The sequence below is a fragment of the Aquarana catesbeiana genome, linkage group LG05 (genome assembly GCF_042186555.1).
Source record: "Aquarana catesbeiana isolate 2022-GZ linkage group LG05, ASM4218655v1, whole genome shotgun sequence".
Classification (NCBI taxonomy): Eukaryota; Metazoa; Chordata; class Amphibia; order Anura; family Ranidae; genus Aquarana; species Aquarana catesbeiana.
In genome coordinates, this window is record NC_133328.1 from 587,692,814 (window position 1) to 587,710,595 (window position 17,782).

A 17,782-nucleotide genomic window follows, 5' to 3' on the forward strand; every position below is an offset into this window, starting at 1 on the left:
CCTGCCACGAGCAGGTAAAGTGGAAATCTAAAGTGTAACAGTTGTTACCAGAAGAGCCGTGAAAGGGAATTCTCTCAATAATGACACTCAATCCAATAGCAACTGTAAAAAACAGGATTTCCTAAAAAAAATTCTATTGCAATTCTCTATTGATTTTAAGTCTCTGGGACAGGAAGTATGGAAACATCTGTTCAATTAAGACACTGACAGCCACACAAATTTCACAGAGGTTCTAACACTTTCCTGCTCTATCCAAAACTAAGCAAAGATTCAATTACACATTGTACCTGAATACATGATTGTACACGTAATACATTGAAATAGCAGTCTTTACCTTTTTAGGTTCAGAAACGTTGTTTATATAAATCGTGTACACCCCACTTTTGTTGAAGCCTGCATGGTATAGATCGGCGCAGTCTCTGAAGGGTTTCTCTTCATCTCTCTTTGCATTCTTTATGGAAACTGCAAATAAAATGGAAAAGTAAAAAATAATTAGGCTGTGAATTAGTCTATGATCCAAATAAATGGTTTTCATTGGTTGTAGGACTTTATTACACAAGGCCTCCTTTTTAATTCTTTCAGCTTAGGTGGAACTGCTGGTTAATTTAAACAAATATGCGTTTTGGTTATTATTTTAATACTTGATCCTTTCATTATGTTACTTATTTTTAGTTCCATGTTGGGACTATTTCACATACAGATCTGTGAATGCTTTCTCTAGCAATCCTCTGTGTATTGGGGAAAGTGATTAGCATTCCTTGCTCAAAGTATATGTAAACTCTAACAATGAATGAACTTGTCTTATTTGCTTCCTGGTCTGTTAACTATACCACCATTAAAAGCATTTTGTTTTTGACATGGTTTCCACACAGTGTCTCTACTGCATTTAACCACTTGCTGACCAGCCAGTAGTATTTTTACTGCTGGCCTGTGGCTTCCCTGGGCAGACGCCCCCCCCCCCCCTCTCGTTCTGTAGGCTTACAGCCAATGATTTTGGCTGTGGATCTGCTGATTGCCGTGGCTAATCATAGCACAGATCTGTGAGTGTAAGTAAACACACAACCAAAATCTGGCTGGCTTTTCTTCCTGATTTCATTACCGTACAGAGCTGAAATCTGGGAGAAATGCCAATCAGATTTGTGAGTAAAAGTAGCACACATACACTTGTTAGGCACACAGTTAACCCTTTGATTGACCTTCTGATCACCCCTGTCACCCAGTGTCATTAGTACAGTGACAGTGCACAGTATTATCACTAATCACTGTATTAATGTCACTAGCGATGTCAAGCAGCATCAGTTAGAGTTAGTTAGCTTCCCTCCCAGCCAGTGTCAGTTAGCGCCAGTCCTTAATTTACCTGCTACATTATCACAGTCACACTATAAGTCGCTGATCACCACCATTAGTAGAATAGTGGCAGTCCGGGTCCCTATTCTGGTCACAGTCAGAACTATATTTTTAACACAGCCACTTATTCGATTTAAGCAGCGCCATTTCACCTCCCTTTTCCTTATATCGTTCTTACCAAATCCACTCTGTGGAGCTTTGGGGGTAGGCAGCAGCCACACCAGTTTTACTATAGTGCGGAAAATAACAACTTATTTCAGCACAGTCAGAACTATACTAGTATCCCCAATAATATAGTGTCCCCAAAAACGCAGTGGTAACAGGATCAGCCCCAATAACTGTCAGCACTTGTGACATGTAGCAAAATATAGACAGGTTTCGGGAGGAGCCAGTGACGAGCAGTGCTGTGTGTACACTGTTGGCATGTGAGGAGATCTCAGCTGTTAGCTGTATGCAACTGACCTTACCATATGAGATTTATTCTGTTGAAAAGTGTGAGTGAAGTTTTACCCTTAGTTTATAGGGATTACATATTACACTGCCTGCGCAATGGTCTCTTTTTTTTTGTTTCATACTGCGGAATTTCTTTGAAAGCCAGAAGCCAGCCCATGCTAATTTATCAATCACCAAAGACGTTATATTTGTTCACAGTAGTATGCTGTCCTATTGAGATATCTGTGCACCGTGGTTCATCACATTAATATATCTCATCTTTCTTTTTCTCTTTTTTTAATTGTGTTCAATAATTTATTATCACATTGATATTTAGTTATAGGATTTTGTTATGGATGTTATGTTATTTATAATAGGCTCCATTTGATTATTTTGCACATGATTCACTGATTAACCATTAGGAGATCACACCGTGTTATATTGGGAGGTTAATATTAGCGCATTATACATTCTGAATATATGCAACACTTTTTGTGTGATATCAGTTCACATACACAATAATTGCAGCTATATTATTTGGTCATCTTCTAGTATTTATCACTTATTTATTTATCTACTAGTTCATATCAGCTCTTTAGTACACTTTTTACTATGTAGCAAAATATGTTTTAGCTTAAACTTATGAAGAAATTTTATTTTATTGGATATGTTTCATAACATAAAGTACAAAATATAGTTTTTTTTCAAAATTTTCGATCTTTTTTCAATTATATAATAAAAAATAAAAATACAGTGGTGATCAAATAACACCAAAAGAAAGCTCTATTTGCATGAAAAAAAATGATATAAATATTTAATTTGGGTACAGTGTTGCAAGACTGAGCAATTGCCAGTTAAAGCAGTGCAGTGCTGAATAGCAAAAAATGGTCTGGTCATGAAGGGGGTAAAACCTTCCAGAGGTCAAATGGTTAAATCTTAAGCAGTGTTGTCAGCCCTACTTGAATTCTTCTCTGCTTGGCTACAGAATACCTCCCTCTCTCCTTATTTCCATACGATCGCATATCACATAACAGGGAGGTGTTCTGAAGTCCAGCAGGAGAGAATTGGGCAGGACTGATAAACATTGCTTGGGATATTAGCCCAGCAAAAGCAGCATTGTTAGCTCACTACTTGATGTTAGGAGCTCAATGAATCTCTGGCGGGATCAGCAGGTATTTTTCTGTACTTACAGTGTAATTAAAACCAAACTCCAGGGATGATCTTTATACTTACATTAGTCCAGCTTGGCACAATGTAAGTATGCATATCTCATACCTGAGAGCCCTACTGTAGTAGTCAGCCCTACTACAGTGATCACTGTAAGCAAAGATTGCTTACTAACCACAGAGGGTTTCTTGCTTGGCACCTCTGCCACTTACATAATTCTTTGTGTTTATTTCCATGAATACAAGGGGTTCTTTGATCTTACACAGTGGAGAGAAGGGACAGAGAATGCTTTGTATTCATTGATAAAATAATGGTGGTGACACAGAACCCTGACGATTGCGGTCATCACTGTTTGCACCGGCTACTACAGTGATTTGTCAGCTTGCACAGTGGTCCCTCAGGAATAGAACATGCATGTTTACATTGGTCCAAGCTGGTGCAATATAAGCATGCAATTCGGATCATAAAAAATACAAAGGAAATACAAAGATGTACTCAACATGTTTTTTTATTTTGCCCAGATAAGCATTTTACGTATTTTTCTTGCAGAGTTCATGAAACTGAAATATCTGCTTCCTTAATTACTACTTCTGTGGTATTAAAAAATCAAATTAGGAAGTAATTGTTGGGCAAATAGCCCAGTATGGAATATTTCCCTCCTCAAATTATGCCTGGCCTTTAATTAGGAGGCCATCAAAACAATAATTACTTTGAATGAAATAGCTAATGATCATTAATAAAGCAATCACAGCTGTGTTTTATTCTCAGGATACACACATTGGCACTATCTACATTTCAATGTGGATGCAATTCATCTTAGGAACGATTTGGATTGTGAAGGCAGGTGTGGGGTACATGTAATGACCAGTTTCCCCAGGAGATTGGGCAGACTTTACACATGCCTGATACCAACATAACTGTATTTAGTGGTTTGTAAAAAGAACTGGCTTACTTTGACGACTCTTTACTCATGTATAATGACGTCACAAAAATCACAATGCAGAACTTGCTTCTAGCCCAAACTTTTTATTTGTACTTTTGAAAAGAATAGGACATGATGTGTAGGCAGGGGTCACTTGGTTGCCCCTTTAAAGAAGGCTTCTTCTTTACATCCTTCCAGGAAGAGGAAAGGTTTCATTTGCTTCCTGGCAGGATCTTATATAAGCATGGGGTTTAGCTTAGCACAGTTAGTTTTGACTAGCTGATGGGAACAGCAGAGCCTAGAGAAAGAGGGATGATGTAAGGGCTTAATTCTTTCTTTGCTACCCCAGGGATGGGCATTCCTGATACTGAGCACTGACAGTAGACCACCACAGAGCGAGGAACTGTTTTGCTAAATGGAGGAGATGACATTTATTAATAAACATTATAATAAAATTGAGTTGGACCAAGCTTGTGGCTGCTTCAAGTATGTGGAGCGAATCCTGGATACCTCTGATGCTGTAAAGTGAGATAGCACCCCATTAAGCAAAGCTAGACTTTGAATCTCATTAAGAACCCACTTTGGGAGGTAGGGTCTCACTCAGTGAACCTAGTCTGTGCAAACATTGTCGGGCTATGGTATGATGGTGGATAGGGGGCAGGAGCCCTATCCTGTACCATGTAAAGACACCAGCCCCAACGCGTGAGGTGTTCCCAGTCGGAGAAGTGTCATTGCTGTAGGTGGCTAGGAGCTTGGTGAGTATGTGTTCAGAACTCTCTATGTCTCAGACACACCAAACATGCACATGTGCAGCAGAAGGGGACTTCTGTAAGGGCTGTGGGCAGTAAGTATGGCTGAGGTGTTAGGCCTGAACAAGCCCTGTTGAGCGGTCCATAGTGGAGACCATCTGGGTGACAGATATCACATTTTGGACATGCTTTCAGGTCAGAATCACGCTCATGGTTTTTTTTTTTCTGTCTGCCATTGGGGAGATGTCCCTTCTTTTACTGTCTAAGAATTAAGGGAGTAGAGATCTCTCCAAAGTAAGGAAAATGCTTATATTAAAAAGTTTCACCAAAACAGGTGTTCCCATTGGAAGATTTCCCACTTGATGTCCCATCAACAATAGACGTTTCTTTTTTGATGACAGGCTATGCTGGTACCCTAATATTGGGGGGGAGGAGCTTGCAACACTATGACACAATCCAATTGCAAGAGTTAGTATTACTGAACCAGTGCAGTTTCCTTCTGAGCCCTTGGCTACATACACAGCCCATCATAAATGGGGATCACGCAGCTAATAAGAACATGCCAGTACAATGCATCCTGATATGGCTAGCACTCACAGAGAGCACGCCCACTGCCATAATAATTTATTTCCCATGCCCAAATTTCAGCCAATTGAGCAGGAATCAGTATGAGCAGTTTAGGCCTCTATTGCATCCACCCCCCTCATATGTGTGTTACAGGCACATAAACTACTGTATAACCACAGGAATGTGAAAACGGTAAAGGATGGGATATCATGTTTATTCCATAAAAAAAGTCCAGTATAATTATACTAACCACCATCACCAGCTTTAAAAACTAGACACCGTCCTTTAAAACACAAACTCAATACAAAACAGCCTCATATATCAACATGTCTCCACATACACATTGTTGTATAGTCATACATATGTCTTGGGATTTAAGGTGTATCTATGGTCAAAATGTAAAATCATTATATTATTATCCACATTGTTTTTCAATTATTTTTAGCCTACTCCTATTAATCTTAATGATCCTGAAGTCTGTAAACTTACTCCATGAACACCCCCACACATTTATTTCCTTGAATTCTGTAACACATAGGTGTCCGTTTATGAAGCAGTGAAATCTATTCACTGCTTCATTCTCCGGCATTCACAGTGAAGATTTTTCTCCTCTGTGTGCCAGTTTATGAAGCTTTGTAGATCGCTTCACCTTTGGAGGAGTGAAGAGATCTACAAATGCTTTCAACAGTGGAGAACGGCCCCTGATACTGGAATCTCGTGAGACTTTACGAGATTACAGCACCAGAATACCGAGATGTCAGTTTATTAAGCAGTGATAAATTATCACCGCTCAATACACGGACAGACGGCGTGGATTACTGTTAATAAAATAATGAGTCCCCCTACATTATATACATATGTATACACACACACACATTATATATACATGTATATACACACACATTATATATATATACATATACACATTATATGTATATATGTATATATATGTATACACATAAATATGACAGGAGGACATGCTTACAGTGTTGAGGGGTCTGAACGAGGCATAAGGAAGTTAAAAATCTTCCTCCTTCCCCCTCAGATCCGCCCAGATTTCCTCTTCACTCCCCGATTCACCACCTCTGAGCTGGTGAACCTGGGAGTGTGAATTCTGACTCAGATCGCCAGTGAAGCAGTGAGATCACCGCTTCATAAACTGGCCGTTTCTGTGTCATTCAATGAGGATTCTCCGTGTGTAGAGATAATCGGCGGGAGAACAAGTTCAAACATGTTCACCCCCGATTATCACTGTTTCATAAACTGTTTATGGACTGTGATCAGCGGCGATCCTCGGGATCACCACTGATCACTGCTTCATAAACGGACACCTTAGTCACTATGTCCTGTGGGTAGGCACTGCTGCGTCACACATTTCACAGAGCCTGCCTTCTGAACTACATAGTTGCTGAGAGGAGGAGTTTCAGGAAGCTGGGTCAGTACAGGAATCACTGCTTGCAGGCAGCAAGATACCTTGGGACATGTAGTCCTTAGAAATGGAAAGTAAACAGCAAAGTAAAAGTTGCAAAGCATGCTGGGAATCCAAGAAGTCGTGGAAAGAAATGGCCAGCAGACAGGCAGAACTTCCAACATTAAAGGAGGTTTATATGGGATTGTCAAATATAATTATTGTTTGTATTGTTATTACACTGCTGATTTTATTTAAGTCCATATGTCAACTATTGTATGGATAGCCAGATATCATCATTATCCACTTGAAGCACAGACAGACATGGCTGACAGACTAAGCCCAAGCTGTAGACAAATGCAATATTCAGTGTATACAGACTCGCCTAGAAATTGTACAAAAAACATCTGCTGTAAATTGTGATTCTCACTAATAATTTAGCCTTGTATTCAGTCATTGTAAGTTAGATACATATGTGGGAAACCAGTTGCTGCTGCAAAGTTGTGTTAAATTGTATCTAACACTGAATTTTTATTTTTATTTATTTTTTTTAGTATCGGATAGGGCAATCAAACCTGACAAGTTTTTTTTTTGTTTTGTTTTTTTTGCTGTCTGTGCAATGTCACCAAGACAGAAAAGTTAGGAAAAATCCAAAACTCTGAGCTGTCAGTAAAACAGAAATGCATAAACTTCCATTAAGTACACTTTTTGCTTGGACAACCGTTTAAAGCTGGCCATACACTAATCAAAATTCAGCCAATTGTGGCAGTCCCCTATTCAAAGAAATCAATCTTTTGATTGGCTTCTGTCAAAGGGACATGTTGGATATTTTTCCTTGATCTATGTATTTTGACAGCAGCGGGTGGATCCCTCCATCCACCTCATTTTTGTGGAAGTTAGAATCTGTTAGTTTTTTTCATTTTCAATCAGCCCCTGGCTCAACAAAAAAACTAACAGTGTATGGCCAGCTTTAGAGAGGATTTCTATCATTTTTCAGAAATATCCTACCACTGCCTTATGAGTCTATAAGACAGGAAATAGAGGAAACAAAAATATAGGTTTGGAATTTTGGTCCAGAAATTACTGATAATAAGCTGGTTTTAAAAGACTATTGAACTGTATTGAGAATTACAGAGGTGAAAATTATAATCAATATTCTGAGGAGTCGCCAGAAGTTTTCGAAAATACTGATGGGCAATCACCAGCTGTATGAACCAACAGTGCAAGTGGACAAGCCATCAAAATGTTTCATCTATTCAGAGACAGACTTTGGGCTTTTAGGCATTTATCTGTTTCTATGATCAGAAATTCATTCTCCACTCATGTCTATAGTCACCGAGTCTTAAAGGAGATCCAAGAACCAAGGTAACACCTGCACCTATGTGGATACAATGTGATTGAAATAAAGTGAAATAAATTAATAATAAAATTTGAAAATGTGCAGCTGCTGTCCAACATTCCCAATATGGGCTATTGAACAATACAGGCTGGCTCTGAAAATGTCAAGAATAGATGACGAAACACATTAGTCAACAGCGTTACTTCGGTCTCATGACAGGAACGCTAGCCAAGCCATAGGCTAAATTCCATTTTGTTGAATTGTTAGAACGGGCCGTTTTTGCATTATACCCAGTGGCACGTTTAATTATTTCAATAAATATTTTTAATAAATATTTTTTACTTTTACGCACTATGAGAGGCTCCCTCTCTGTTTCTTCTGTCTTCTCATCCATCATACTGCCTGCTTTTTGAATCCACTAGAGTGATTTTGGCAGTTAGACAACTAGAAACCACCAGGACCATCAGGACAGGTCTCCCTAAAGGCCCACATGCCTTGTAGACTTCCCTTGCTATACAGCAAGAGAGTCATCGCCATCTGGTGAGTGTGTGGTGATACCGCTGTGTGCATGAGGTGGAATAGTCACTACAGGGGGTTTCCTGGGAAATAAGCACCCCAATAATCTTAGGACTTCACCATATATATGGACTGTGTCTTTGCACAATGTTTTATTAATTTCATCTTATTTTGCATGCAAGCAATTTATTTTTATTTTTTGATAAGTTGGCACTGATATTGGTATTCCAAGTTCAATAATATTGTGATTACATATAGCACAGAGTTTGTAATAGCAAGCTCTGCCTAAGTTATATTGTATTGGTTAGGAGACCCAACCTTTTGACTTCAAATTTTCATTAAAAACTCAGTTCAATTTTTTGGGGGACAGCTGTCTCTGAAATAGAAAGCAAGGGAGAATCTTAATAGACAGCACCACACTCTGTATAACTTAATAAAAAACACAATTCTGGAATTTTTATTTCACCAGTATGTGGTACTGCCACCCTACTTAAAAGATATAACTAAAAGCCCCTATGCCCTGGAGAATAATGTTAACATAGAATCCATCCCTGCACTCTCTGTGTAATCACTGGGACATATATAAAGACTAAGAATGAGCCGAAAACCCCCCCCGGTTCGGTTCTCACCGGAACATGCAAACAGGCACAAAATTCGGACGAACACGCGAACACCGTTAAAGTCTATGGGACACGAACATGAAAAACCAAAAGTGCTAATTTTAAAGGCCTGTATGCAAGTTATTGTCATAAAAAGTGTTTGGGGACCTGGGTCCTGCCCCAGGGGACATGGATCAATGCAAAAAAAAGTTTTAAAAACAATGATTTTAATAATGCTTAAAGTGAAACAATACAAATTAAATATTCCTTTAAAAATCGTGCCTGGGGGGTGTCTATAATATGCCTGTAAAGTGGCACAGGTTTCCCGTGTTTAGAACAATACCACAGCAAAATGACATTTCTAAAGGAAAAAAGTCATTTATAACTGATCGCGGCTGTAGTAAATTGTCGGGTCTCGGCAATATAGATAAAACGCATTGAAAAAAACGGCATGGGTTCCCATAGACTTTAACGGTGTTCCGCGGCTTTCGAATTTGCCGCGAACGCTGCATAATGTTCGCTGTTCGGCGAACAGGCGAACACCCGATGTTCAAGTCAAACTTATGTTCGACTTGAACATCGGGCTGATCCCTAATAAAGACATGTTAGGAAATATAGTCCTGTAGCTCTACAGTGTGTCTAGAACTAAAAACAAATGAAAATATGTTCAGCATTTCACTTTAAAAATATCTCCATTCAAGATCAAATTTCTTATGAAACTAAAACACAACATGCTATATATTAAAATGCTATAATTAGCTACATTAATATTCCCACTGCTTGGAAGAACTGTACATTTGGAAGTTTCACATGGATCACTGGGACCTGAGATCAATAGGGAAGGATTATACTATGCTACAATTATTTGTTTCTCAGTTATTTACATTTACTTCAAATGCAAAGGAGAGTTAATTACATGCAGTGAGCTTAAAGCGGAGTTCCGCCCAAAAATGGAACTTCTGCTAAGTGATGGTGACCCCCTGATATGCCACATATGGCATGTCATTTTTTGCGGGGGGGCGGTGCGGATACCCTCTTTTTAGAGGTATCCAGCTCCCACTTCCTCCCGGGGCTCCGCGGTGGCGGAAGAAAATTCACCTTTCCCCCCTCCCTCCCTGCAATCTTCTGGGACATGTCACAGGCCCCAGAAGATTGCCCGGCCGTTCACAGCACGCAGTGTGGCTCGCGCATGCGCAGTACAAGCCGGGCGCCCACAGTAAGAATGCCGGCTCTGTGGAGAGGAGGGAGAGAGGAGCGAGGCTTCGTACGCCCACATCGCTGGACTGTGGGACAGGTGAGTGTCTGATTATTAAAAGTCAGCAGCTACACTTTTTGTAGCTGCTGACTTTAATTTTTTTTTTTCAGCGGAACTCCGCTTTAAAGTAATTGGAAATGATACATTTTTATTTAAAAAAATAAACAAACGTGTTATACTTACCTGCTCCATGCAATGGTTTTGCAAAGAGCAGCCCAGATCCTCCTCCTCTGGGGTCCCTTGCTGGTGCTCCTAGCTCCTGCCCCTGCTGAGTGCCCCCATAGCAAGCAGCTTGCTATGGGGGCACCCATGCAGTTTAGCTCCTGAGCTGTGCTCTGTGTGTCCATTGTGTCTCCACATAGAGCTTGGTTGACCCTAGTGGGAACCAAAAGCTACCACTGTTGTCTCTGAGCCAATGAGGAGGGAGAGAGCTGAGAGAGCCACTGCTCTTGTGCACATCGCTGGATTGAGATCGGGCTCAGGTAAGTATAAGGGGGAACTGGGTGGGGAGCTGCACACAGAAGGCTTATTAACCTTCTACCTTAAGAACCACTTTCAATAATACCACTTTCTCTCTAGAAAATATACTATGGGTTCTATTTATCAATGTTTTCACCCAAGATTCACCCACTGACTGATTCTTATGTGGGAACTAGGTGAAAGCTGTGCAAATCTTGGATAAAAACATTGATAAACAGATTCTTATGACTTCCCACGGCAGGATTAGTCATTGTATCTGAAGAACCCACCATAGGCCTGATTAAAAATATGTGCATACTTGCATGTACCACTTGCCTGCTGGTACATGTCAATTTGTTTAGCAGAGTCAGATACAACCTCTATCAGGTTTTTATTGCTGTCTGTGGGATATGCCCCCACTTTTAGCCCTAGTGACACCCTGTAAATGAGCGTGCAGCATGGTGTCACAGGAAGGGAGGGCATATCTTACAAAACCTAGTAGAGATTCTAAATAGCTTCTACTCTACCTAAAGCTGGCCATACACTAGTAGAATTTTGTTCGAAACGTTTAGTTTGCAGAATGTTTGCTTGATTTGAAAATTTGATGAGAAAATTTGAAGGAGCAGGACAAACGAATTACAAACAGTGTATTTGGTTATCGTTCAGGTTAGTTCATTCCTTCCAAAACTCAATGTTAAAAGCAAACTAAATGACATTCAATCAAGTCAAGTCATTGAATATATAGAGAATTTTCATACGAATTTTCCTATGAAAATCTTCTAGTCTGTGGTCTGTTTAAGCATTTTGACATCCGTTTGACCCTCCATTTTTTTAGAAATTAATGGGGCTCATTTTTACACAATAAGGTATAGACTCTTGATGCAACTATGAAGAAACAGCCCAATGAGGCCATTCAAATGTATTTTTTCCATCGAAAATGAAGCCTAAATGGTTGCTCTGGACAACAGTTCCACTTTTGCTTCAGTTTTGTTTACTCCCGCTTTTGTAAATTAGTCCTTTTATGCTCTGTAACCTTTTGTTGCTCTGACATGCCTTAAGTGGATTGCAAACATTGCAGGTGCCTGAGAGAATACACACATATTGAACAGAATCTGTCACTTCTTCTTCACAGAACTATCTAACTGAAACCAGATAGCAAGGCTAGACAAAGCGTTTATTTTTGCTAATAGGCTGCACTGACCACTATTGTCTGACATCTGCAGAACTCATTAGAAGGACTGAGAATACATAGCACACTGACCACAAGCCAGAGCATGAAAAGTTGACGTTCTGCTTCATTTCTGCTTAAGTGGGCCTTCAAGGAGCCTTTGTAGCTGGTGGAGACACATTTTTATAAACTGAGGAAGAATGTTGGATAAAACCATTGTTCATAACAAACTAAATCCTTTGCTCAGTAGAGATGTTTATTTATGCTGCTGCCAGCAGAATAGCGAGCTGATGAAATTATCCACGTCAGAAACTGTGGGGTGATAAAATCCACATTTAACAAAGTGAGTATTCTGCAGGTCAGACGTGATTAGATATTCCTGGGGTGCTAAATTGCTTGCTAGACATGTTGGGTGAGCGGCTGCAAATCAATATCTTTTTAGCAACATCTGTGCTGGCCTGTTATTTAGTTACATTTTCCTAAAAATACTCACAGCCCCGTAGATGGTGCCACCATTCCCACTCAGAGCAAAGTGACATCCTGAGTGCTTTATACTCACCTTTCCAGTGCTCCCCATGCTGCTCCTTCTTTAGCTAGTGGAGGTGTTCTCCCTGAAACAAAAAGACTGCAGCAGCATGATGGCATCACACAGAGGCGACTGCTTGAAGTGGGCAGGGACTGAAGCACTGAATCAAAGGTTGACACTCCCTGAAGTAGTGCTGGCGAGGGGCACAGACAGCTGACTTAGGTGAAAAAAAAACGCCTTTGAAGGTAATTGTTTTACAAACACCCTATAAAATGGAGTAAAGACCATGGAAACAAGGGATAGTGATAGGGATTGGGAAGGGGGGTGGGGTGGCAGATACCCAGAGATGGGCTTAAAATCATAAGTCTTTTTTTTTGGTTCTGCTAGAGTGGGGTCAAGTTAAAAATTTCTCTCAGTTTTTTATTTCTGTCTGTAACTCCACTGGGGCAATATTCCCTCACTTATTATCCCTGTGACAAGTGTACATGAAATGGTGGACATCTTTGTCACCAGAACAAGAAGGCATGGACAGCAATAAAAACATTGTAAGGAGTTGTTATCCTTCCTTGCTCTACTAAAAGAATTTATTTCTGTGTACACGGAGCCACAGAAAGCAAGGGGAAAGCTCACAAATAAGAACAAAAAATTATAGAGGCTCTAACCCTTCCCTACCTATCAATAAACATGTAATAAAGAGATTGGCTGAGGTTGGGTTTTATCTTCACTAGTGCTGAAGAGCCATGGACTGGCTTTACATCATGGCTAAAACTGAGAACCCCATAAGTGGACTTTTCCTTTGGTAATAGAAGAATGAGATTATCACATTTAGTTGCTGCAACTCCAATTCCTATGTCTTAACACCTGCCAAAATTGAAGTATTCAGAAAACAATCATCTAGTATTTATAGTCAGGTCCATAAATATTGGGACATCGACAGAATTCAAATCTTTTTGGCTCTATACACCACCACAATGGATTTGAAATGAAACTAACAAGATGTGCTTTAACTGCAGACTTTCAGCTTTAATTTGAGGGTATTTACAAATCAGGTGAACGGTGTAGGAATTACAACAGTTTGTATATGTGCCTCTCACTTTTTAAGGGACCAAAAGTAATGGGACAGATTAACAATCATCCATCAAACTTTCACTTTTTAATACTTGGTTTCAAATCCTTTGCAGTTAATTACAGCCTGAAGTGGAACGCATAGACATCACCAGACGTTGGGTTTCATCCCTGGTGATGCTCTGCCAGGCCTCTGCTGGAACTGTCTTCAGTTCCTGCTTGTTCTTGGGGCATTTTCCCTTAAGTTTTGTCTTCAGCAAGTGAAATGCATGCTCAATCGGATTCAGGTCAGGTGATTGACTTGGCCATTGCATAACATTCCACTTCTTTCCCTTAAAAAACTCTTTGGTTGCTTTCGCAGTATGCTTCGGGTCATTGTGCATTTGCACTGTGAAGCGCCATCCAATGAGTTCTGAAGCATTTTGCTGAATTTGAGCAGATAATATTACTTGAAACACTTCAGAATTCATCCTGCTGCTTTTGTCAGCAGTCACATCATCAATAAATACAAGAGAACCAGTTCCATTGGCAGCCATACATGCCCACGCCATGACACTACCACCGCCATGCTTCACTGATGAGGTGGTATGCTTTGGATCATGAGCAGTTTCTTTCCTTCTCCATACTCTTCTCTTCCCATCACTCTGGTACAAGTTGATCTTGGTCTCTTCTGCCCATAGGATGTTGTTCAAGAACTGTGAAGGCTTTTTGAGATGCTGTTTGGCAAACTCTAATCTGGCCTTCCTGTTTTTGAGGCTCACCAATGGTTTACATCTTGTGGTGAACCCTCTGTATTCACTCTGGTGAAGTCTTCTCTTGATTGTTGACTTTGACAAACATACACCTACCTCCTGGAGAGTGTTCCTGATCTGGCCAACTGTTGTGAAGGGTGTTTTCTTCACCAGGGAAAGAATTCTGCAGTCATCCACCACAGTTGTTTTCCGTGGTCTTCCGGGTCTTTTGGTGTTGTTGAGCTCACCGGTGCGTTCTTTCTTTTTAAGGATGTTCCAAACAGTTGATTTGGCCACAGCTAATGTTTTTGCTATCTCTCTGATGGGTTTGTTTTGTTTTTTCAGCCTAATGATGGCTTGCTTCACTGATAGTGACAGCTCTTTGGATCTCATATTGAGATTTGACAGCAACAGATTCCAAATGCAAATAGCACACTTGAAATGAACTCTATACCTTTTATCTGCTCCTTGTAAATGGGATAATGAGGGAATAACACACACCTGGCCATGGAACAGCTGAGCAGCCAATTGTCCCATTACTTTTGGTCCCTTAAAAAGTGGGAGGCACATATGCAAACTGTTGTAATTCCTACACCGTTCACCTGATTTGGATGTAAATACCCTCAAATTAAAGCTGAAAGTCTGCAGTTAAAGCACATCTTGTTTGTTTCATTTCAAATCCATTGTACTGGTGTATAGAGACAAAAAGATTAGAATTGTTTTGCTGTCCCAATATTTATGGACCTGGCTGTATGCCTGATGGGATTTTGCTTGTTTGAAATGCTTGTGTCCTGAAAATTAAAAACAAATTGGAAGCCCCTGTTTTCTCGGGAAGGCTTTTTGTTCTTTTCTTAGACAGTATCATATTTCAAGAGGCAATATATCTGTCATATTGTCATATTCAAACCTATGGAATCTCTAGACCATTTTATGGATTCCAAGGACCATTAACTGTTGACCTTTTATGGTTATGGGGAGATGAAGTTGCTTTCCTTAGCTTCCTCCTGCTTACCCACTTCCTAATGTAAAATCCTGAATCAATCAATGTGATGCATTTTCCCGGTAGACTGTGCCTTAGGGTGATACATATCCTGTTTAACACATTGTGTTTCTTACATATACCCAGACTTTTTTTTTTTGTGACAGATTCTCCCTTTGGTGTCTTAGCATCCTATAAGAGTGCTAATGATAATAAATGAAACCTTTAAACAAGTCATTCGTTCTACGTGTATCTCTCATTTACAGTTATGGGAAGACCACTGTCTTTGAGAAGCACACATCCTGGGGAGGTGGGCTAATTCTCTGGAGAAATTATCATTTATAGAACAGCTGTTTCAAATAACAATTTTTCTTTTTATACCATTTAAATTACTGTTACTATTATTATCTTCATCGCCATTAGTGTTACAAATAGTAGTATATGCACTATGCAGAATAGTGTGATAGGGATATACATTTTGCAATGATGTCCACCAACATTGGAAATACATCCCAAACACTAGGTTACATAAATGCAACTGTGTTCTTAGGGATTCTGTAGGTCTAAAGGTGTTAGTAGGTCCATTCAAAATTAGCTTTTGTCATACCACATTGCTGGGGGAGCAGGTTGGTGGGCGTCTTTCCTTAAGGGCTTCTTTCTCTAATGCCCTGTACACACAATCGGAATTTTCGTCAGAAAAAACTTGGATGGTTTTACCAACAAATTTCCAATTAAGCTTGCCTTGCATACACACGGTCACACAAAACTTCTCTGAACTTTCGACCATCAAGAACGCGGTGACGTACAACACTACGACGATCCGAGAAAATTAAGTTCACCGCTTAAGTCCACCCCACAGCTTATATATATATCACCCTGCCTTCTGTCCTCTCCCTATTAGTGCTCCTACCAACTCTTGCTTATTCTACATTCAGATACTGATAAAACCTCCAGGACTGTCCCTTCATAAAAATCACACTCCCACACTACCTCCCTCACCCTCCTGCTTCTCCTAACCTCTGGTGACATATCCCCAAACTCTGGGCCTCCATCATCTGTCTTTGCCTGACGCTCCCATCTCCCACTGACTTCACTCTCTAACTCACTCACTGCCCAGGAGATCGCCAACCTCTTAAAAAATAAGATTGATACAATTCGTGAGGAGATCTCCAATGTGCAGAAACCTCCCCCACATAACAACCCAAGGCCACAGGTACAATCATTGCTTCACTCATTCAACCTTGCTAGTATTAACGAGGTTGCTAAACCTTTCTAACTCACATTCTCTCCCTCTCTTTTGGCATCCTTTCCAACTCTCTAAAACATGCACTAGTCATCCTTAAAAAGCCCTCACTGGACCCACCAATCTTAACAACCTATGCCCCATCTCCTTACTCCCCTTCTCCTCCAAACTCCTTGAAAGACTGGTCTACAACTGACTGAGCGACCATCTGACTATGAACAAACTCCTTGATCCCCTTCAGTCCGGATTTTGCCCTCAACCCATCTACGGAAACTGCTCAACTTAAACTCATCAACGACCTACTAAGGGCTAAAACCAACGGACACTATTCTGTACTACTTTTCCTGGACCTCTCTGCTGACTTTGATATAGTGAACCACCCACTCCTCCTCAAAAAACTCCACTCCTTTGGTCTCTGTGACAGTACTCTTCACTGGTTCTCATCCTACCTATCCCACTGCTCCTCCAGTGTCACTTACAACTCAACTTCCTCCTCTCATCTTCTTTTCTCCGCTGGGGTCCCCCAAGGTTCTGTTCTTGGACCTCTCCTTTTCTCAATCTACACATCCTCCCTGGGTCAGTTGATTGCCTCCCATGGCTTTCAATACCATCTATACCTCTCCACCCCCCCAACTCCCTCCATCTGTCTCTTCAGGCATCACCAATTTACTAACAGACATATCAGCCTGGATGTCACATCACTTCCTCAAACTCAACCTATCCAAAACCGAGCTCATGATATTTCCTCCCCCACATGCCACTTCCCCTTATTTCTCTGTCAAAATCAGCGGCTCAACTATCAACCTGTCCCCTCATGCCAGACAAGTTGGCGTCCTGACAGTGGCCACAGTGGACTATGCCTGCGCATTGGAGTTGATTTACTAAAACTGGAGAGTGTAAAATCTGGTGCAGCTCTGCATGGTAGCCAATCCACTTCTAACTATAGCTTGTTCAATTAAGCTTTGAAAAAAAAAAAATGGAAGCTGATTGATTTCTATGCAAAGCTGCACCAGATTTTGCAGATTTTAGTAAATCGATTCCAATGTGTATCATCACAGCTGCTTATAGTTTCCAGTAGGTGCATGTGACAGGGTGACAATGAAGGGGCACGATCAAGAGACAGGGACTGTTTACCTTATAACAAACAGCGTCTTTGCAAGAAACTTCTTGGCAGGACCACTGGTATTATTTTAACAAAAGCTGCATATTAAAAAAGAATGAAAACAACCTTTGAAGTAATTTTTTTTTCATGTAGCTTATTGTCCTCATGTAACAATAGAAATACTGTTAAGGTTCTGCTATTTCATAAC

At 40.3% G+C, this 17,782-nt stretch overlaps 1 protein-coding gene across 1 annotated transcript in view; it reads right to left on the reverse strand.

The window, feature by feature from the left end:
* ANGPT1 (angiopoietin 1) overlaps positions 1–17,782 on the reverse strand; it is a 463,014-nt gene that overhangs the window by 84,647 nt on the left and 360,585 nt on the right. The window contains exon 5 of the mRNA XM_073632150.1: positions 335–462. Coding sequence (XP_073488251.1) covers positions 335–462 — 128 coding nt within the window. The remainder of the gene's footprint in view (positions 1–334; positions 463–17,782) is intronic.